This window comes from Notechis scutatus, chromosome 2 (genome assembly GCF_049901735.1).
Source record: "Notechis scutatus isolate UNSWTSFEM ecotype Mainland chromosome 2, rNotScu1.2, whole genome shotgun sequence".
Lineage (NCBI taxonomy): Eukaryota > Metazoa > Chordata > Lepidosauria > Squamata > Elapidae > Notechis > Notechis scutatus.
In genome coordinates, this window is record NC_142010.1 from 69,777,660 (window position 1) to 69,800,260 (window position 22,601).

Below are 22,601 nucleotides of genomic sequence, written 5' to 3' on the forward strand. Positions count from 1 at the left end.
TCCTCAGCCAGCTTTGCTGGCTGAGGAATTCTGGGAGTTGAAGTCCACAAGTCTTAAAGTTGCCAAGGTTGGACACCCCTGGTTTAGGGATTGGAATGCCAGGCGGGCGGATGGATGGATGGATGGATGGATGGGTACTTCTTTTTCACATTCTCCTTGCTGACAAAAAGTTCCTTTTTACCCTGAGTGCAAGCAGACACAGGGCCCATTTGGGGGATGAAAGCAAAGTCTCCAAAGCAATTTCATGTTTCCTCTCAGGGTTTGGAATTTGGGGTGTGTGAAAATCAGGGCCCTTCCAGATTCAACTCTCGGCAGCACAACCAGCATGGCGGGTTGTGAGAGATGAACTATACTTCCTCTGCCTCAGGAGCATAAGTTTCCTCATCCTTTTGTAAATTATTGTATTTAAAATAATCACACAGTCTTTCCAAGCGAGCATTCTTCAAAGCACGACAGTGAAATTAATACAAACTAAACCTGTACACAGTAAAACAATGTTTAAACCATCCATGTTCAGTAAAAAGGGAGTTGGAGGACTTGACGAGAAATCGAAATCGAACTATCCATCTAACGTTTTCCTGGGGAAGGTTAGAAAATGTAATGATTCACCAGCTCTATAACAGCAAATGTGATTTGTTTCGTATCCTGATCCAAAATTGCTGCTTTAGCCATGGTTTAATGTGCGCACACAATCAGGTAGCCATATCCTCTACAATTAAGGGCGGGCCACAGAGAGCACTTGAAGAAATTAAATATGAAATTATCAGTGTGTTGATCATGCTGGGTCTCAAGAAAGACATTAAGTTTATGTAAATGTGGAATAGGGATGTCAAACTTGATTTCATTGAGGGCTGCATCAGGGTTGTGTTTGACCTTGGAGGGCTGGGGTGTGTGTGGCCATGACGGGCATAGCCAGGGGTGGGCATGTCCATAGTGGACATGACATGGGACTCATGTCAGGGGCAACTGTGGTGGCCAAGTGCTAAGGCAGGACTTCCCTGAGACCCTCACACACTCTTATTATAATCTCCTTCTTTCCTTCCTTTTCTTCTTTTTCGTTCCCTTTTCAATCTCCTTCTGTTAAGTTCGAAGGGTCGGGTTCATAAAGACGAGAGACTCCGGTTCAGTAACAACAGCTCTTTATTTATCTGCTAAAACCAGCTCAAAAGAATAGCAGCCGCGGCGGCTCTTTTATAGAGCTTGCCGGGGTTTTAGCGGCCAATGACATTGCTTCGAGTCTCCCGCGCTTGGTTTGGACCAATTGTGGCAGGCTCTTAGCGAGCCAATCACAACCGCCCTGGTTGTCCAATCAGGTCGCGGTTAAAATGGACCAATAGGAACGCAGGGTTTCAAGTCTGTCAATATGGAACACCTTCCCTTATTTTTCCTTCCTTGCTCTCTTCCAATCTTCCCTTCTTTTTATTTTTCTTTCCTCTTTTCCTTTCTCCTTTCCTGCCCCTTCTTGCATGCTCAAATACATGTTTTTAGTTTGTTTTGATAGCCCTCTGCCAGCAAAACTGGAGCCCGGGGGTGGTGGTGTGTGTGCACTCCGTTTTCGCTAGCAGAGGCACTGCGATCCGGTCCTTTGCTGTTTCCGGGCCAGTCCCGTGGGCCAGATCTAAGCACCCTGTAGGCTGGATCTGGCCCACAGGCCTTGAGTTTGACACCCCTCATGTAGAGAAACTTATTCTCGTGAAGTTCAGGAATGGATTTCAGATCAGTGGTGGGATTCAATTTTTTTAAACTATCGGTTCTGTGGGCGTGGCTTGGTGGGCGTGGCAGGGGAGGATACTGTAAAATCTCTAGTCAGAGGTGGTATTTGCCGGTTCTCCAAACTACTCAAAATTTCCACTACTGGTTCTCCAGAACTGGTCAGAACCTGCTGAAGACCACCTCTGATCCAGATACCTGTTCGTTGTCAATTTTTGAAATGGCAGCATGTTCTAAAAATGTGACGATGTAGCAATGTGTTTCTACGTGGCTTAGATTTAATTACAAAATGTAACTGACTTTATACTGATACTACACAGATCTTTTTTCCCCTTAATTTCTTTTTCTTCTTTTATCTTTAGTCCCTGTAATGTATGTAGGTTTTCCCCCCCTGTTTTCGAGGCACAATCACTGGTATATCTTTTTATTGTTGTTATTTATTTGTTATGATGAAGCTTAATTTTAACTGATTTAAAAGGCCTGGCCCCATCTGGAGCTCCTACATAAGCTTTCTCAGGGTATAGCAATGACATGGAAAGCTTAGTGTTGTGGAAAAAAATGAAACGGAGCAGCAGCAGGTTACAGTTAGATTGTCTGTGGGTGATAAAAGTTGAACTGAATCTACTGCATGACTGTATTTAATCTCTGTTCTTCCTTTGCAGCCCTTGGCAAATGTGCAAGAACCAGATCCATCCTTATTTCCTTTCTCAAGGTCCCTTTGATGTTTGCCTTTCTATACCTGTTTGTGTGCTCCCTTGATGTGCTGAGCTCCGCTTTCCAGCTGGCAGGAGGTGAGGTCACCCCGATACTTGCCTGCCTCTCCTCTCCTCCTCTCCAGCCTTTCCTCCCTAATGGTCCCTCAGAATGAAAGTGCTACATGTCCTTCCGTGTGGGTTCCATCCACCTCCTGTCTGTCTCTACTGCTGGTGTGGGTGCTGTTGGAGTTGGGCTGTGAAGAAAGAGGCTAAGGGTAACACTGGGATATCACTGGAAGGCTTTGTTGCAGTGGAAGAAACGCACGGAGTGAGAAACATGGAAGTTAGGAGGAGTGTAACTGCTGTAAGGAAGTATTCTTGGGTAAAAAGAAGATAGACAAGATTTATTTAGGGAATAACACGGTGATAGGAAAACATTTGTTAAGTCCATCTGCATTTTGAAACCTTAACATATTGCCCTCCATTGTGGAAACAAGGCTAGTCAGTCAGGGAAGTGGTGTTGTTGCACAGTCCAAGTCAGAAGATGAAGAGAGCTTGAACCGAGAGTAGAAGGAATGATTGAAAGCCCTGGGAGTATGAGTAGGAAGCATGTTATCATGCAAAATAAGTCTTTTGGACAAGAAAGGAGATCAAGGTGCAGAAGACACCTTGGTTAATTATTTCCCTATCAATGGGATCAGTAAGTTTATTAGGGAAGAAAGCTGGTGTGTGTAAAGTTGAATTTCAATAATTTTACTAGAGATTCATGTGACCCTTTCCCTTCCCTCCAGATGTTTTTCGGTACCTAATGGGAAGTCCATAATCTCTTCTCCAAAAGGGTAAATTTTGTTCATGAAAGGAAAATGTCATTTCTGATTAGCAAACACTTTGAGGCCAACCTCATTTGATCAGCTCTGTCACATATCAGCTAGAGTGTATTGCAATAATTCTACCATATTTTATTAATATGTCCGCTCTTTCTCCTCTCCTCAAATTTTCAGGATCTCTTTTTTTTAAGAATTTCAATTAAGCACCACAGAACTAGCGGAAATGAGAAATTGCTTATGATACTGCACACAATCCTTATACAGAGAAACCAACTTCATGTTTTCTTCATTTTAGCAAAAAGAAAGAGCTTTTAAATGGTTTTATTCATAGGCTTCCTGTAGATTTCCCCATCCCATTTCTAGAAAGAGCTCATTCTAAACTGGAATCTTTTAACTGGGGAAATAAGGCACTAGCTATACGTTCAGCCAGTAATTAACAGACTCTAACTAAAACCTGCTTTATGAGTAAGCTGGACCAGACTTGATGCCATATGTTCAGATCTGTTTTGCTAAACTCTCTGCTTTTTCCCCCCTTCCAGGGAAAGTAGCTGGAGACATTTTCAAGGACAATGCTATCCTCTCCAACCCAGTGGCAGGGCTTGTGGTAGGAGTCCTTGTTACTGTCCTTGTGCAGAGTTCCAGCACCTCCACATCCATCATCGTGAGCATGGTTTCCTCAGGGTGTGAGTAACACTGATGGACTCAAATCAGAATCTGGCTACATGAATATACAAAAGAAGTGGCTCCTCTGACCCCTTGCCCTTTCCTATTTCCTAGTTGATTGTGGCATAACTGTGTAACCTTAGTAGTTCCTCTTCTTTTGTATCAGGAGTGGGAATGTTTGACCTCCAAATGTCATTGAACTACAACTCCCAGCACTCCCAATCAGACAGCCCTAGAGTTGTATCTAGTTGTAAGAGGTTCCAGGTGTTCCTTTTGTGGTAATATTTGTATTGATAATGACATATGGGTGGGGGCTGATAATAATGTAATTGCAATTGTGGGGAATTAATACATTGACATGTCTGATGGAGATATACATAGGACCGGAGAGGAAGAGTTTGGCCAGGAGGAAAAGTGTGCCTAAACTCTCATTCTGTTTATGATGCTATGGTGGCATCTTCAAGCCAAGGTTCTCACCAGGTGCTCTTTGCCCTTTGCTCTCTAGTGCTGGAGGTAGGTTCAGCCATCCCCATCATCATGGGCTCCAATATAGGGACCTCAGTCACCAACACCATTGTGGCACTTATGCAAGCTGGCGACAGGAGCGAATTTAAGAGGCAAGTATTATTGTGTGGGAGGAGGGAGCCCAGGGACGGCAGATGGAGGCCAAGGATGTAGCCAGCTTTTGCCCTGGAGAGAAGGCCAGTTGTGTGATGGGCACAGCTGGATGAAGAGCAGGAGCAGGTTGGCCGAAGGAGAAAGTATTCATCAACTATAGGAGGATGCCAGGAGACGGTTGAGGTTGGAGGCTGCTGGGGCTACAAAGTCAGGAGTAAAGAAGAACCAGGCATGTCTTAAACCAGGAGTAATTAGTAACACAGGTAAGCAAAACAAATAGGCAGAAGTGGGGCTCAGAGACATTTCTGCAATACGGACAATTTGGATGGATGCTCAGGTAGGACTCATCCATAGGTAGGACTCATCCAGCAGTCATGCCACAACTCCGATATTTCACAACAGCAAAAGCTTCTCTGTTGTCTAACAGGGCCTTTGCGGGGGCCACGGTGCATGACTGCTTCAACTGGTTGTCGGTGCTGATTCTGCTGCCTCTGGAAGTGGCCACTGGCTATCTGCACCTCATCACCAAAGTTTCCGTGGCGACTCTCAACCTGCGCAGTGGACGGGATGCACCAGAGCTCCTGAAAGTAATCACGGAGCCCTTCACTGGCCTTATTGTCCAGGTGGGTGTGCTGTGCCAGGTGGAGGATTATGACACTGAAGATCTGGAGGGTACCAGCTTGGGAAAGGCTAATCTAAACATAACTGCGCCCTCTTGGTCTTTCTCCTGGGAGATCCTTCTCGGTTTTCTATACAAGCGGTCCTCAACTTATAACCATTTCTTTAATGAAGTTACAACAACACTGAAAAAAGCGTCATAGGACCGGTCCTTGCACAGCATTCCCATGGCCACACAATCAAAATCCAGGTGCTTGGCAAGCAGCTCTTGGCTGCCAGCAACGGTTGCAGCATCCTGGGGTCAAGCGAGGGCCATTTGCAACTTTCCCAGATGGCTTCCAACAAGTAAAATCAAAGGGGAAGCCGGTTTCACTTAACACTGCAATGAGTCACTTAGCATTTGCAAGGATTCACTTAACGACAGTGGCCAAAAGGTCGTAAAATCAGGCACGACTCATTTAATGGCCACCTTGCTTAGCAATGGAAATTATGGACCCAACTGTGGTTATAAGTTGAGGATTACCTATACAGTAACCTTTGGAGGTGGGGATAAGAGAGGTATCTTCCACTCTGGCCACAATTTAAGGTGTTTTTTTTTTGTTCCCTTCAGCTGGATAAGTCAGTGATCCCAGGGATTGCCACAGGCAATGAAAGCTTGCATAACAAAAGTCTGATTCGGGTGTGGTGTGAAGTGCCAGCTCCGCAGGTGAGAATTGTGCCAAAGGAGAGAAAAGATAGAATGGAGAGGAGGGAGGAATGGAAGAGATAACAGCAAATACCATGCAGAAGATGTTCCAGAGTCCCTGCCCTATAAAGAGGCCACTACTGAGAAGGTTTCTTTCTGATTAACACAGCATATATACTTCAGTTGGTGGAACCTCTAGGGCAGGGGTCTCCAATCTTGGCAACTTTAAGACTTGTGGACTTCGACTCCCAGCAAAGCTCTAAGGCAGGGGTGTCCAACCTTGGCAACTTTAAGACTTGTGGACTTCAATTCCCAGAATTCCTCAGCCAGCTGGCTGAGGAATTCTGGGAATTGAAGTCCACAAGTCTTAAAGTTGCCAAGGTTGGACACCCCTGCTTTAAGGGTAACCTTGTCCTAATACTACTCTTAGTTCTGGCCCTAATCTGAGACCTAGCACTTGGATAGCCAACCTAGTCATAGGTAATCTTCCAGGTATCCTAGGTGTGGGAGAATGCCAATTGCTTTGGGCCCTTTCAGAATATTGTCTTTAACATCATGCCTCTCTATAGATATGCATGAATGGAAAACATTTTGAAATGCAGTTCAGCCACTGATGAATTGAGCGTGCCTTTTCTTCTAATAAGAGTTCCATATTGGAATTGGAATATGTTAATTTTCTCTTTGGAATATGTTAATTTTCTCTATTTACACTAGTTCAGATTCCTTTTTTAAAAATCCAGTAACTAAACAGGTGGTTATGCAGTGATGAGAGGATATAGATTTTAAAAAGAAAGACGTTCATAGTTATTTATAGCTGTGCACTTCTATTGTGGGGGAGAAAAGCTTGGAGCACTTCTGAATGAGGATTGTGCACAAATTCCAAAGCCCCATTGCATAATTTGAATCTGAATATGGAGCCAATCTGTTTCCAGCTCAGTTGTGTTGTAACCCAAACTGTAAAAATTGTAAAAAAAAAACCTTTCATTTTGCAATGGTGACGTTTTCTGGAGAATGTGGATGGTCTGTTTCCCCACCAGGAAGGGTTCTTGCCAGCTCCCTCTGACCCCAAAGTATCAGCCCCCAGAAGTCCTTTTGTCAGGATTCCAGCAGTTGCCCTAACTAAATCATGAGCCTCGAGCCAAACTTCAAAACCCATAATGAATTTATTAGGAGGGAACATGCATGTAATTCACTGTCACCCTTAACCTTGGTTTCCCCCCACCCCTTTGAGTGCGTCATAATTCATATTCTCCAATTAGAGATTTGCCTGTGCAGAAACTCCGGTCGCCTAGTTACTATCTCTGCAAGTTATGAATGGAATGCACTTTTGATTCCAAACTGCTGTACTGCTCTTTCAAACTCCTTTCCCATCCCCGCTTTTCTGTTGGCAACTGTAAAACGGGCATAGAAACGTTTTATGAGTTGACACCTTTCTGATCCTGTCCCTATCTCAAGCTCAAATTGCCAAGGCAAATGGCTCACCAAGGAGTAGGTCCTCGGACAAAGGAAACGTTGAAAAGCTGAAACGTTTTTATATATTGATCCAAAAATCTCTAATAATCTCTAATGAGTCAAGCATGAATATCATGGCATGTTATTAAATGTATAATTTATCACACACACAACACTGTATATGTATGTATGTATGTATGTATGTATGTATGTATGTATGTTGTATGTATGCCTGTGTACACACACATACACACACGCATAGTGAAACAGAGAGCAGTGAAATTAGTTACAATACTCTAATGTCCTTTTGGCCACATGGCTGCCAGTAATTTTCATTAACTAGTATACCAATATTTGGTGTTCTTCCTAGATTGATATGTTCTTCCACCTCCAAGAATGTATCTGGGAAACAGCAGAGGAACAAGAGGTTGGGAAATGTCTTTTTTTTCCTGAGGGAGTTAAGGGATGTCACTGCCCTGGAACCAATGCTAAATGTGTGCTGATGGATGAAATATGAAGGTTGTTATGGAAGCTAATTGGTGTTAGGATTAATATTTTAGCAATATTTGCTCTGCAAGGATCACTTCTGAATGAACGAAAGGAATGAGATGGAAGAATTGAATGGCTAAGTATTAATGGCATTGTGAATAAGGCTGTTTTTGACTGGAAATGAGTGTGTATGGGGGGGTTTCCTCATACATCTCCCCAAACTTCCTACAAAATGTTAGGATGACCCTCTTTTTTTATAGATTTCTTCAGCAGGCACAAGAGGAAGATCCCGAAACTGTAGCTCCCTTATGCCAAACTGTCTGGAAAGTGCTGGGAACTTCAGCAGTGCCATGCCACAGAAATGTAAGCATCAGCAACTTCATGCAACAAAGCTCTGAAAGAAATGGCTACAGATGCCACAGATGCCCCTGTTCCTCCTGCCAGGCCACGAAAGTAGGAGGAGCGGGGGAAGCAGGCCTCTTGCATTGACCACTGCTCCTTTGTCTAGGCAATCACCTGTTTGTGGACTCCTCTTTGCCAGACTTGGCTGTAGGACTCATGTTGCTGGCTGGATCCCTGACTGTACTGTGCACCTGTCTTATGATGTTGGTCAAACTGTTGAACTCTGTGCTCAAAGGCCAGGTGGCCAGAGCTATCCAGAAGGTCATTAACACAGGTAGGCTGATGGACTGGTTGTCTCCCATCAGACTGGAGATTTCTTGGGTCAACAAGTTTAGATGTCGGGCCTCTGAAGGTTCTACTACAAGTTCTACTACAAGTTCTTGTAGTAGAGCCCATCTATGTGAATCCTCTCTTCTCCTTGCTGTTTCTGACATTGCACTGGTTTGGGCAGATCTTCCATCACCTTTTGGATGGGCCACCGGTTACTTTGCCATGCTTGTTGGTGCCGGGATGACGTTTGTAATGCAAAGTAGCTCTGTCTTCACGTCAGCAATCACCCCTCTCGTAGGTAAGTCCCCCAATATCTTTTCCCCCAAATCCTAGTAGCAAGCTCAAGATGGAAGGACTGTGTTGTACAAAAAAAACTCAGGATGAGATTTACTGTGGATTTTTAGCCCCCCTGCAAAAGGAGAAGAGAAGCACCAATCTGCTAATAATAATTCTTAGCCACATCTGTCCCATTCACCATGGCAGGAGGAGGTCAGCCTGGGGTTTAAAGGTATAGCTGCTCTGGGATATATGGAATAAATATGCAAAATGTTACTATCATACTTAAACAGAACATAGTGATGCAATGATGATTTGAAGGCACAGCTATCTCAGAAATTATTGAGATGCAAGGTGCTGTATCTATGTTCACATAACATATTTAGCCAGTTAAAATTTAGCAGGTGCATAAGCAACAACCACGATAAGCTTGGTGATTTTTCATGGCTTAACGTGGGTACAAATCCATCTTGCTTGGTTCAGAATATACCTCATAGAAACATGGAAGGAATAGTCCATATTAGAGGTCATCTAATCTAATCTAGCCTCCTTAGTATGTGATGCAAAGCCAGATGGTTTATTCAGTAACCTGGTTAAACGAGATGACTGAATGGGGATAATGAGGAACTGGACTCATCTTCAGGAACTCTGCTTTTGTGGAATAAAGGAGGGCTTCCTTTGCACTGCTCTTGTGTGTATTGTGGGGAAGGGAGTTGCTAACTTTTTGACCAGCTGCTCTTTTCTTTTGTGGGACAGGTCTTGGGATGATCAGCTTAGAACGTGCGTATCCCCTCACTCTCGGTTCTAACATTGGAACTACAACCACTGCTATCCTAGCAGCCCTGGCCAGCCCAGGGGATAAATTGGCCAGTGCCTTGCAGGTGAGGAGATGCCCTCTTTCTATTCTGTTGGACTAGAGATGATGGCTTATGACCATAGATTTCCCCGCCTAAGGATTTCTTTATGTGCCACTAAGGACTGCCATTCCCACCAGCTATCAAAAAAACCCAGGAGGAACCGCAATGGTAAATCAGAGAGGCATTAGAATGAAAGGGGTATTAGGTTCCTTTCCTTGCTCTCCCCACAAACCATGTGCCTGGTGGGCATTTCTTCCCAATGTTGCACCTGAAAGAACTGCTATGTTTGTGGCTTCCCTTCTCAGATTGCTCTCTGCCACTTCTTCTTCAACATCTCTGGGATTTTGCTGTGGTATCCCCTGCCTTGTACTCGCCTCCCAATCCGCATGGCCAAAGCGTTAGGTGAACAGACGGCCAAGTATCGCTGGTTTGCTGTCTTCTACCTGATTATCTGCTTCCTCTTGTTGCCGTCGTTGGTTTTCGGACTCTCCGTGGCAGGATGGCAGGTGCTGGTAGGAGTGGGATCTCCGTTCCTGATTCTTCTAGCTTGTGTGGCTGTTATCAACATCATGCAGTCACGAAGTCCAGACCGACTGCCCAGGTGGCTTCAGAGTTGGGACTTCTTGCCGTACTGGCTTCATTCTTTGCAACCCTTGGATGGGCTGATGACCAGAGCCATGGCGTGTTGCGCTGCCTATTGTTCAGGTAGCCAAGGGGAATGTAAAAAGAAGTCACCAGAGGTTAAGGTCAGAAAAGGCTTGCCGAAGCCTTCTGTTTTCTTCTTAGAGGAATGGTCTCCACCACCAAGACTCTCATCCCAGGTGAATATTCTGCCAACGCAGCCTGCTAGCCGCCTGTGATTTGTGCCAGAGCACAGCTCTGTTGTGGCCTGCAGACAGTGATGCTGAGCAGACAAGGAATGATAAAAGAAAAAGCATGACAAGAAACTGCATCAAATATTGGAGTTTGTGTTGATAGCTGCCCTCCTCACCGGAACTCTGTCATTGCCACATGTGTATTCCAGCCAATATAGATTCATGTCCCATTGGGTGCAGCTTTTCATGGGAAATATGGCTATAACTGGCATTTGGTGTTCACTGTGCCTATCATTTTGTTATGAGCATCAGTGAAGGAGTGCATGTGGACTTACGTATAGTGCAGGAGAGTTTATAGTACTTATAATGCAGCACTCTCGATTGCCCTTAGCATCTGTGTAACAGGAGCTCCATATATTCGGAAGTTATTTTGTAGCAGAACTGTAAGTCTCCCCATGTGCAACTCATTTGCAGAATTACTTATAATGGTGATTGAAAGATATTTTCCTTTTAACTTGACAACAAGGCTCTTCAAATGTCTGATGACAACTCACATCATCTCAAAATCATTATATGTGCTAATTGAAACCAGTGGGAATTGGAAGCAAAAACCATCTAGAGGTTGTTTGAACCTGTGGAACATCTACTCCATTTTATAGTATTGTCTTAATAGATTCTGGCTGTCAAATTCTTTATGAGCAAGTAAGTGATAGAAATTGGTACAATGGTGCTTTCTTAAATAATTCTAATAATAATAATAATTTTGGAATCCCTAAGCAATCAGTTGCTACATTTACTCTGCTTATATTTCTGCTTGGTAGTTACAGATCACTTCAATTTGGGTTCCAGAAAAATTCTAGAAATAGAAATGGGGAGACATTTGTTTCTGTAGCTTTTACTATATATTGTATTTTTCCGACTATAAGATGCACACACACCCCAAAAGTGGGTGGAAACGTCTCTGTGTCTTATAGAGTGAATACAGGCCTGTTTTTGGCCTCCTGAAGCCTCTGTGGGTCGCATTTTTGCCCTCCCCGGCATTGGGGATGCCAAAGATGGGCATGTTTTTGGCCTGCAAAGTGTTTCTAGATGCCGGGGAGGGCAAAAATGGGACCCACCGAGGCAAAAAACTACTTTTTTTTTCTTGTTTTCCTCCTCTAAGCTTAGGTGAATCTGATGGTCTGGTGCGTCTTATAGCCTGAAAAATACGGTAACTGTTCTCATAATTTTCATTATTCCAGTGAAAATGTAGATTGTGAAGAATGTGGTGTGTACTATTCATAAAATGTGACACAATACTCTCTTAGCTACCGCTGAAATTCAGCTGAGGTTGAACCAATAACGTGATGCAGATCAGCAACTAACAGTCCTAAGACAGAAACCATTTCCTTTGATTTTTAAGTTTTTACGAATAGAAACCCCTATGTTAACAGAGAAACCGATCACATAAGAATATACTTTGGGGAGAGGGAGTGAATCTACCCCATTAGCAGACCCCGAACCTGGTTTGAATTAGGAGTGTAGCCAGCACTTTGGTTATTTTGGTTGCTTTAAAAAAAAATTGCAAGTACTAGGAAATTTTGTAATCTTCCCTGAATCTTCTCCATGTCTCATGTTCGCATTTACTTTATGATTATGTCACCCGAACGTGCACTCTGTCATTTTTACCTTTGCTTTGGAACATAATCCCAGGACACCTTGTGTTTCTGCTTTTGTCAAGCTTGAATTTGCAGAGTTTCTTTCAGATCTGTGTCCCCTGTTGCATAATTTGAGCATCCAGGTGTGTTTCTAAGTCACTCCTTCAAAAATAAAGTTCACGCATAAGTCTGTTCTTTAAGTGAGCTAGAATATTACAGTATATAATTTTCTGTTTCTTGAATGATGAGGTCCCAGGAATAACATTACTTTTTGGAGAAGGAAGTGCCCTGGATTTTTATGGGCATAAATAGACTGTTACTCAGTGTATTAATACACTGCACTATTTGATTTGCTATCCAAACATCTTTTTTCTTTTTTTCCTAATGAGAAGATCAAGCTTTTCTTCCTGGTTAGCCACAATTCCTTAGGCATCTGAACGCAAAGGAACTGAACTTTGTGTACACTATGGGTTTTGAATGCACTGCCGTGGCCAGTATTGTGATCACCCAGCCATATTGTGAAACCCATTCCATGATTTAAAGATACTTCCTGACTTATGACTACAACTGAGCCCAAAATTTCCATCGCTAAGCAAGACGGTTGTTAAGTGAGTTTTACCCCACTTTATCACCTTTCCTGACACGGTTGTTGACAATTGTCTGGCTTCCCCGTTGATTTTGTTTGTCAGAAGGGCGCAGAAGGTGAGTGCATAACCCAGGAATGCTGCAACCATCATAAATACATGCCAGTTGCCAAGCATCCAAATTTTGATCATAATGTGATCACGGGGATGCTGCAACACTTACACCTAGCAACAGTTGTAAATGTGAAAAATGGCCATGTCACTTTTTTTTCAATGCCATCGTAACGTCAAATGGTCACTAAACGATGGTTACAAGTCAAGGATTACTTGTACTGCTGTGCAAGTGAATGGAACAATATCATTTTGGAAAAAGTGCCCCCAAAGGCAAAATCCTATCCCTTGTAATTGGGCAGCAGAATCCTTGACAGTGGTTTTTCATTAACAAGTTACTCCCACCAGTATTCAAACATACAGAGGTGTTTTATTCCAACAAGTGAACTTAAGGGAGAAGTACATTGCCCTCCCTGCCTTCAGTGAAGGTTTTTGAGCAAAGCCCTTAACATAATCGGATAATTTACCTGTCCTCCTCTCCTTTTCAGTGAAAGGGGCAGCAGAGTCCTTGAAAATTAGGAATGTAAAGCAGACATGCCTGGGCTGTCTTATATCACTTTTGCATTTCTTAGGGTGATCTTGGTGCACCCTCCTCAAAGCGTCGTATGTGCACAGATTCTGCGGCAGAGCTTCCAGCATTCTGCCCCCATAAAACCTCTGGACATGCTCTGGATAGGCCTGACCATGAAAAATACAGATGTGCAGAGACCCTTTCATGACAATGATTAATCAGGCATCCAAATTTTACAAAGAAAATAAATTAACAAGGTACTAAAAAACAGAAATGGGCGGTTGAAGATACTCCTTTTCTAGTATGGCACTTTTTGGTCTATGTCCCAATTAAGATAAAAATCTGTATAACTTTAACTATCTCTAAAGATATTTTACTCACCAGTTAAAACAAATATATCTTTTAAAAACAGGAAACCTTTAAATAACTGATAGTCATTATGGTCCTTCCTAAACATCTGAAATCAGCCCAAGGTTCCTAAGCTTTGTGGTGTTGTGAAATGATGCACATGTGCAAGCACACATATGCACATCACAAATTAAATGAATTATTTTATTGAGTTAGAATTGGGCAAGAAATAACAGTACCACTTACTTTTTAATAATTATATGTATACATAGCAAAGGTTTCCAAACTTTGCAACACGGTAACTGTGTACTCTGGGTTTGTGTGGACAAATCAAGCAAAACTGAGAGGAAAATCTTGACAGTAATTTCCACGGTGTCTGAGTAATCCTTTCCGAAAATTGTGGTTCCCTCTACAGGGCTTGCAACCCTCTTCTACACCCTGCAGTTCTGACCCACAGTTGGGAACCCCCCAAGTTAGTCCATATCTGTCATTATAGTGGTCTAGAAATAACTCCACAGAATGTTGCTGCCATGAAAAACAACCATCTTTAGTGAAACACGTCTCAAAGATTCTTCTGAGAAACGAAATAGATGATAGTATCCTGTGATCTTTACACCCTTGTTTGTTTGTGGGTTTATGCACGAAAATAGGATCCTTGCAAATTGACACCTTACACAGTCTTGTTAATTGCCTGTAGGTCTCTTCTGAGCAAACCTGGTATTTAGTATAGCATAGGAATAATTCCCTGAGATACTTCATTTGCATTGCTAATGCCCAGCCTGGATTTGAGAAAGAAACTGCATTGCTATAAATGGCTCATAAAGACCCTTGGCAAACAGTTCCTTTAAAAGGATTCAGCCGCCCACTCCTCTCAAATGCCTGTCGGTAGGCGAGCTATATTTTAAAATTCAACCTACTCCTTTATTTGGCAGTTAACACTATTTCTGTAACACGTTATGCCAGCGTCTTTTGGAAGTGAGGTTAGTGCACAGACAACTCTGGCCACTGGGCGGCAATGTGGGATAACAGGAATCTTAATTTATAGTCCTGGGAAAGCTAGCCAAGGAGTAGAGGCCAAGGGCCAGATGGCTCTGCCAAAACAGCTGAGATAGGATAGAATAGAATAGAATAGAATAGAATAGAATAGAATGGAATAGAATGGAATGGAATGGAATGGAATGGAATGGAATAGAATAGAATAGAATAGAATAGAATAGAATAGAATAGAATAGAATAGAATACTTTATTGGCCAAGTGTGATTGGACACACAAGGAATTTGTCTTGGTGTAAATACTCTCAATATACATAAAGAAAAGGTACATTCGTTAAGAATCAAGAATCATAACGCACAACACTTAATGATATTCATAGGGTACAATCAACAATCAAATCATACTAGGAAACAGTCAATATAAATCGTAAGGATACGGCAACAAAGTTACAGTCCTACAATCACAAGTGTGAGGGGATGGGTGATAAGGAGTGATGAGAAGATTAACAGTAATAGTAGTGTACATTTTGTAAATAGTTGAACAGTGTTGAGGGAATTATTTGTTTAGCAGAGTGATGGTTTTCGGGGGAAAACTGTTCTTGTGTCTGGTTGTTCTCTATAGCGTCGTTTTGAGGGAAGGAGTTGAAACAGTTTATGTCCAGGATGTGAGGGGTCTGTAAATATTTTTACAGCCCTCTTTTTGACTTGTGCAGTATACATGTCCCCAATGGAAGGCAGGTTGGTAGTATTTGTTTTTTCTGCAGTCCTAATTATCCTCTGAAGTCTGTGTCTGTCCTGTTGGGTTGCAGAACCAAACCAGACAGTTGTGGAGGTGCAGATGATAGACTCAATAATTCCTCTGTAGAACTGAATCGGCAGCTCCTTGGGCAGTTCGAGCTTTCTGAGTTGGGATGGTGGGCCTGTAAACTTGCCAGTGAGGAAGCAAAGGTGGGTTAGGGGCTGGGTAAGAACCCTACTGAAGAAAAGCAAGATAAGAAAAACAATGCAGAGAGCCGAGAAGAACCAAGGCAATAATTGATCTATTTCAGATCCTGCTAATTTGAGGTTGCCCCCCAAAGCCTTTAAAATACAGCCTTCCCTTGAGGAACTTGATGGATTAATGAAAATGATTCCACTAAGCATGTGCAGAAGTACACAGGTTTCAGGTCTAGGCAATCACAGCTTCTGAATTCAGGAGAGTTTTTTCCTCACAAAATCTAGCCATCCCCCCTTTATTCCCCCATCCCACTAGAAGCATAATGAATTCTCCTTCAAGTGGTGCTTGATGCCCGCTGACTGTATGCCACCACCATGCATGCTTTGGGGAGTGGGCAACAGCATGATTGTGGCTTGCCATTACTATCTTCCTGGAAGTCTTTATCTCAGTGGTGGGATTCGATTTTTTTTATTACTGGTTCTGTGGGCGTGGCTTGGTGGGCGTAGCAGAGGAAGGATACTGTAAAATCTCCAGTCAGAGGTGGGATTTGCTGGTTCTCCGAACTACTCAAAATTTCCACTACCGGTTCTCCGGAACTGGTCAGAACCTGCTGAATACCCACCTCTGCGTTATCTACTTCTCAAAGGAGCCTCCAACCCTGCTCTTCTCTGCAGGTCCTAATTGGGCCTAGCTGTACTTAGCTTCTGACCCCAAAGTTGGCCAGCACGGCTGACGTGCACAGAGACACCACCCTCTCAAGAACTACAACTCCTACGGTCCTCAACCAATGTGTACACTTGCTGGCTTTCCTTCCATGGATGTGAGCTTCTAACAGATTGAAGGAGAAAGACAATACTCTGAGAAGTTAATGCTTGTTTCTGTCACTAAACTAATAACATATTTCTTTTTTTAAAAAAATTAATGCTTTATTGAGTTTTTTTTCCATTTATACATAATACCAAAAGTTATTAAACAGCACTGTGACGTTATATATACATTTATCTGTCTTATCAAAACTTACAATACATAATACTTTCATACCCTCTTATTTATTATATACATTATTTTCATTTTCTATTCTCATATCTATTATCAATCCAAATAAACCATGTTTCCCATACTGCATACCACCTGAAGGCTTAATAATAAAAAAATTTTTTTAGAGTATGTGGAAATGGATAAATTAACTATGGAATTAAAAGGGAAAACAGACACAGAATACAAAGCCAGTAACATATTTCTGTTCCAGCAAAAAGTTGTATAGGTACGGAGGAAGATTAGAAAATAAAGATCTTAATTTCTTCCCCCGCCCTCCGGACTGGACAAACAAGGATTGCAAATCCCAATACACTTTCTTAGAAGGAATTTATGTTGAGACCAACGATCTGCACAGTTTTAATTTCAAAAATAGTCTGGGATAGGTGACTGAGGCAGCTGGGCACAGTCCTTCCCCCTTTTGCTGCCACTTTGCACTTACCAGGTGGGGGCATAGTAAGCAACTCATAGACTCTCCAAAGCTCATTAACATTGGTAGCAAACAGCCTCTCCCACCACCAGCCAAATTTGGCTGGGTGCCTGCAGGCCGAACAGTAACTCCGTCAGCCCCTCCCTTCCCTCCTCTACAGGGAACGCAAAGACCAGACTGGGAGAGACTCAAGCTGGAGCAGCCCAGCTGAGCTTCACATCATTTCAGCCAAAGGGAAGTATCCAAGAAGACTGGAGTTTTCTGTCTGCCCACCAATATTGTCTTGGATATTCCCAATAACCCAATCCGGAAAGTTACAGCAACAGGAAGAACGGGTGAGAGTAGCTGGAGTGAGCTGGGGAAACCATTCTATCTGCCGCCTGTCTCAAAATATTCTGGAATCCAGACAGCCTCTCCAGGATCCATCTTACTCTTCAAGGTCCGTCATGCCTTCTTGAAGACTGTGATTCTGCTGTAACATCCAACGTGATAGCTTGGATTCCGTAGTGCCACTGCAGGTTTGTGCTGTTGCCTCCTGGCTTAGAATGGTGCCTCCCGAGAAGAAGGTTGGTGGCAGGGCCATCCTTTTCTGCAGCTATCCCGACTATACAACTTGCCCTACCTAAGCAAGACTTGGGAGCTGGTGAACCTTGCACAGGCAGTCAGGGTATGGCCTGGTCAGGGGACAAAAGGGATGGAGCCACAGCAAAATGGATCTAGCAATCAGAGTGATCAGGGACCCACTATCTTTCCATACTCACCTCTGGCCACAACTCTCATCCTTGTGGCAGTACTGACTGTGGCTCTTGTGACGTTTACAGGGAATGTGCTGGTTGTATTGGCTGTGTACACTAGCCGTGCCCTTCGGGCCCCACAGAATCTCTTCCTGGTGTCTATGGCTACAGCCGATATCCTGGTAGCCACTCTCATTATCCCATTTTCCTTGGCCAATGAGATCATGGGCTACTGGTGTTTTGGGGGTCTTTGGTGCAGTTTCTACTTGTCACTGGACGTCCTGTTCTGTACCGCCTCCATCATGCATCTGTGTGCTATCAGCTTAGATCGCTACTGGGCAGTCACCCGAGCTGCCCGGTATAATTTGAAAAGGAGCCCCCAGAGGGTCAAATGTATGATTGGGACTGTCTGGGCCATTGCTGCCGTTGTATCCCTGCCACCACTGTTTAAGTCTAGACAGCAGGACCAGGTCTGCCTCCTACATGATGACACCTGGTATGTGCTGGCCTCTTGCACTGCCTCCTTCTATGCCCCTTGCCTCATCATGGTTGCAGTCTATTGCCGGATTTATCATGTGGCCAAACACAGGAACTCTGTGGTCATTGCAGCACGGCGGGTGTCCTACCCCAACCTCATCCCCGTGGCCAAGTACAATCCCTGCAGACGGAGCACCCAGCCTCCTGGGGAAACGCAGAAGATGGGAATGGAGTCCGGCCAGCTTCCTTGTCCCCAGCCTGGCTTGCCACGGCTCTCTCGCCAATGGAGGGTAGATGACGGTGGCAACAGCAGTGCTCGGCCACCAAGGACCCCAAGGCTTTCTTGGTCACTTCCCTCCAGTCTCCATCAGCGCAGAAGCAGGGATATGTCCCTCTCCACCAATCGGCTGATGCAGGCCCGGGAGCGCAGATTCACCTTTGTCCTTTCTTTTATCATTGGAGCTTTTGTCCTCTGTTGGTTCCCATTCTTCTTTACCTACAGCCTGGAATCTGTGCTTGGAGAAGGCTGCTGCATCTCCGAGCCCCTCTTCAAATTCTTCTTCTGGATTGGGTACTGCAACAGCAGCTTCAACCCCATCATCTATACGGTCTTTAACCGGGACTTTCGCAGAGCTTTCCAGCAACTCCTGTCCCCTGCCCACTTACTCCTGTGCCGAAAATGAGGACTCTAGATGGTGGTTGGGCCCCGAGAGAGGCCCGATGGACAGGGGGCTGGCTACAGAACATTCCCCCTGGGGCCCCACAGAAGGTAACTAGTGGAGGTTGGGGAGCTGAGTATTTCTTCGGCTGCTTTTTAATGAAGACTTCCCCGAAACCCCAGACATGCATGTAGCTTGAAGGGCAGAAGCACCACAAGAAGCAAGATTTCTGTGACTTACTGGCAGGCAGTTGGTTGGCGAGAGTCAGTTTCACACTCCTGCCTTTTTCTCTAGCTTGATGAGGTCGCCTGATCTGTTGTCCAGCAAGCTAATTAACTGAGGTAGTGGGAGCAGAGGGTGGCTGAGGTAAAATTATTGATGTGCTATAATGGCTACTATGGCAGCTTTGACTCCCCATGCAAATTTGGGTCATTGTTGTAATAAAACAGGCAAATGTATGTTCTTGGTTTTGCTAACCCTAACCCTTGGTTTAGGGGTGCCAGTTATATTGAACCACCTCAGTGTTTGTGCTCCATCCTTCATCCTAAAATGGAAAGCCTGCTCCAAAACCAGCTCTAACTCAGAGAAGCTTTGGAAGGAACATTCATTTATCCCAGCTGCTCTGTGGGAAGGGGAAACAGAAACAGATTCTATTAAAGGGGATTCAGCAGGCTGACTATTTTGGTACTAGAACTAAAAATGTACAGCTGCGTATTTTTCTGTCTCACGTATATTGTCCCTTGTCAAAACAAGGGTGGTGGCATTTGGAGGAATTGGGGGCTTATTAAAATCATAGGAAGATCCATCTGGTGGTCTGGTACTGTATCAGAAACACTGGCCAGCTAGGGGGTCTTGAAGGAAAAACTCACAAAGAGAATGCGATATAGTCGCAATGATAACCTCATGTTTGATTTCATTGCATAATTGTAGCAAGAAGCCTTCTGCCTCTGAACATTATTTCCTTGTTATTTTGGGTTTGAGCAACTTGAGGTTTGGCTGATGTCCTCCACAGAAAGAGCAAACAGGAAAGGAGCGAAGTCATGGACGTCCTAAGATAACTTTTCCTAATCCCCAGAGTCCTCTGTACCACAGCTCCCATATATTTAGCCATTGGTCTCACTGATTGAGGATTTTGAGGGCTGATGGGGTATCAAGATGGGAAGAACTTTTCCAAGGACAGTACATGACTTGACCAAGGGACCGACTTATCCCAGGGATGCCCTGGGATTGCAGAAAGATGGATAGACCAAGAGGGAGAGGGAGAATATTTCCTGCAGATGATGGTGGTTTACTTAGTGATGTGAAGCTGCCGGTTTCAGAGTCCGCAAGCTAGCCTGCCTGCTAGTTCAGGGGAAGCTGAGCTAAACAAGGGACATATTGCAAAGCTTACTCAATCATCTGGCTTGAGGAAATATTACTCTGATCCTGCTTCTGGGCAGGTGCCAGGCATAGGTCTTGGCAAAGAGGTTCCTGTCAATCATAGCAAAGGTGTCTTTCATATTGCCTCCAGCAATTAAGCTTTTCCTGTTGTTCCAGTTTGTTCAGATTAGTTTCTCAAGCTGAAGCTGGTGCCACAGCCAAGTACCTGCCATCTCTTAGGCACTTTGTCCCTACAATCAAATCTTTTTTGATGTCCCATATGTTTAGCAGGGTAATTCATGCCATTGCCTGAATCACAACTGAGGGACAAGTCCAGGTTCTGGGCTCCTGCCTGATATTCCAACCTTAACTTTAACAGGCATTCAAGGTATTATTTACTTCCTGGTACTGTAAGGGAGTGGGGGTGGACAGCGGAGCAATGCAAGTTCTGTTTGCCAGGAACTTAGTTTATGTCTTGGAGACTCTTTAAGGACAGAAAAAGGGGCAACAGTTGTAACCCAAGACCAATTCACAGAATATACTTTGCAATCACCGAACTGCTTTTTTAATATGCTTCCCTGTGCAAAATGGCTTTTCTATCCGCCTGTCCCCTGTGACTGGATAATAGTCTGTGGGCATAGCTTTAAGCCCCCAATAGGCCTAAATGAAGACTACTGCCTTGTCCTATTGTGATAAATAGTTATCAATGAGGGTAATTTGAAATCTCTCTTCCTGTAAGCATTACTGATTATGTTGCTAAGGAGACGAATCCAACAATAAAACTACAAACAAGGCAAGCATTTCTACCAGCTAATAAAGTGACATCTGGTAGCTGATTCTTCCCAGAAAACAGAACAAACCAAGGATGGAGTAAATTAGGCAGGTATCCACGGAGATAGTTTAACACCATATTACTCACTCCCGTTCCAGACACCTAGAAAGGCAGCTGGTGTATAACTATTATCTCTCAGAGTATGGGTAAACTATGTTCTCATGTACAGATTGACCACTGAGATAAGCTGGAAGGAAAAAGAATCTGAAGGAAAGAATGATGGTTCTTCTAACATATCAATGAACTTGATACTAAGAGTTACCTTTTCTTTATAAAGCATGTTACCTGTCACGCTTCAAATGCACTCCAGCATCCAGCTTGGAGGTCTACACTGCTTGTTCTTTCTACCCAGAAGTGGATTAAAAGGTTTCCACCTCTCACATTTCATTTTCATCTTCCTGGGATGCAGTCTCTGTATCAACAATCCCTTCCACTAATTCTACAGGGTTGACATTTTGCACTCTTCCATGATGTTTTGTTTCATCCTTATAAAGGGTTGGTCTAATTTTGTTTTGTGTTTTTGTTCTGTATTTTTGTTTTTGTTTTTAATGGAGCAACTTTGGCATTCGATAAACATGGTGGACAGTCCTTTCCAGGCAGCCTGGACAGGTCCAGAAAGCATCTTCTACAGAGTATTGCTCTGCACTACGCTGGGATTGAATGCAAGGAGGTACAGAGGTGAAGGTAGAATCATTAAAGGGTGTAGACTTCCATCCAAAACCACTATGTGGTGGGTCAGTTTAGCAAATTTGTGTGTTTTTTGTAACAGAATGGCCTTTGCAGCACTGATGAGGTGGAATACACCAATGCTCCAGATCATCTCCACTTATTATCTTTTGAAACTCTGTGTGTGTTATGTAGTCCTGCTACCACACCTTCTGTGAAACGGTAAATTCCTGGATTGTCTGTACTCTATTTTCAATGGGATGAGGGTTGTTTTTGTTTTTTTAATAGGCAAATTATACCTGCCTACATTCTGTGATTTAAGTATAAATTAAACAAAAAGGCTGCATTTCATCTGATTTCCACATGGTCCTTGGGATTGTTCAGAATTTGGACAAACATTGAATATCTGGATGGTGCGGATTGCAGTAAATAAAGTTGTATCCTAGATAGTAGGATAGAGCTTGAGTGGGTTGCATTAAAACATTTGTGGCAATGGCCCTTCCTCATTCTGACATCTCTGAGTTGCAGCCAGCCAGCTGGTATGGGAGAAAATAGGGCTGGAAATGAATTTTGATATCTAAAGGGGGAGATGGGGCCCTGGGGAACTGTATTAAAATTATGGTGCAAGTAAGTAAAAAGAACAGTATGTTCTCAGGATGTTTCCCGATCCAGTTGTTATTTTATATCCCTCCGTATTCTTCAGTTCCCCTATAAAAGTATCACCTTGGGGCAGGGAGTCCTGAGTTTGACAATTGGGCCAAGATGGGAGATGGGGAATCCAGCTTTTTGCAGTTTTGATCTTGGTCCTAAGACTAGTCAGGCAGTCATTTAAAATATGAAATTTGGGTGTCTGTATGTTGGGGGGGGGGAGATATTTACTCTTCCTTTTCAAGCACATTTTCTCTCTTTTCT

At 43.5% G+C, this 22,601-nt stretch overlaps 2 protein-coding genes across 2 annotated transcripts; both read left to right on the forward strand.

Annotated features, from left to right (window-relative positions):
- Positions 1-325: 325 nt before the first annotated feature.
- SLC34A1 (solute carrier family 34 member 1) lies at positions 326-10,566 on the forward strand. The gene is made up of 11 exons (XM_087953927.1): positions 326-335; positions 2,373-2,501; positions 3,772-3,915; positions 4,401-4,512; positions 4,941-5,136; positions 5,742-5,837; positions 8,018-8,120; positions 8,266-8,433; positions 8,611-8,727; positions 9,462-9,586; positions 9,868-10,566. The coding sequence occupies exons 1-11, from the start codon at positions 326-328 to the stop codon at positions 10,420-10,422; spliced, it is 1,755 nt and encodes a 584-aa protein (XP_087810053.1). The 3' UTR covers positions 10,423-10,566.
- A 6,549-nt stretch (positions 10,567-17,115) lies between these two features.
- Positions 17,116-21,525, forward strand: LOC113415807 (alpha-2Da adrenergic receptor-like). The gene has a single exon (XM_026673374.2). It carries the CDS (start codon positions 17,657-17,659, stop codon positions 18,854-18,856), a length of 1,200 nt encoding a protein of 399 aa, XP_026529159.1. The 5' UTR covers positions 17,116-17,656; the 3' UTR covers positions 18,857-21,525.
- The last annotated feature ends 1,076 nt before the right edge of the window (positions 21,526-22,601 follow it).

What these genes read in the sequence shown, in the direction of transcription:
- SLC34A1 (XM_087953927.1), top strand. An exon ending in GAGCATGGTTTCCTCAGGGT is followed by an intron (nt 3,916 to 4,400) that starts GTGAGTAACACT and finishes TTTGCTCTCTAG; the next exon opens with TGCTGGAGGTAGGTTCAGCC. An exon ending in AGCAATCACCCCTCTCGTAG is followed by an intron (nt 8,728 to 9,461) that starts GTAAGTCCCCCA and finishes TTTGTGGGACAG; the next exon opens with GTCTTGGGATGATCAGCTTA.
- LOC113415807 (XM_026673374.2), top strand. Translation starts at nt 17,657, where the DNA reads ATGGAGCCACAGCAAAATGGATCTAGCAATCAGAGTGATCAGGGACCC.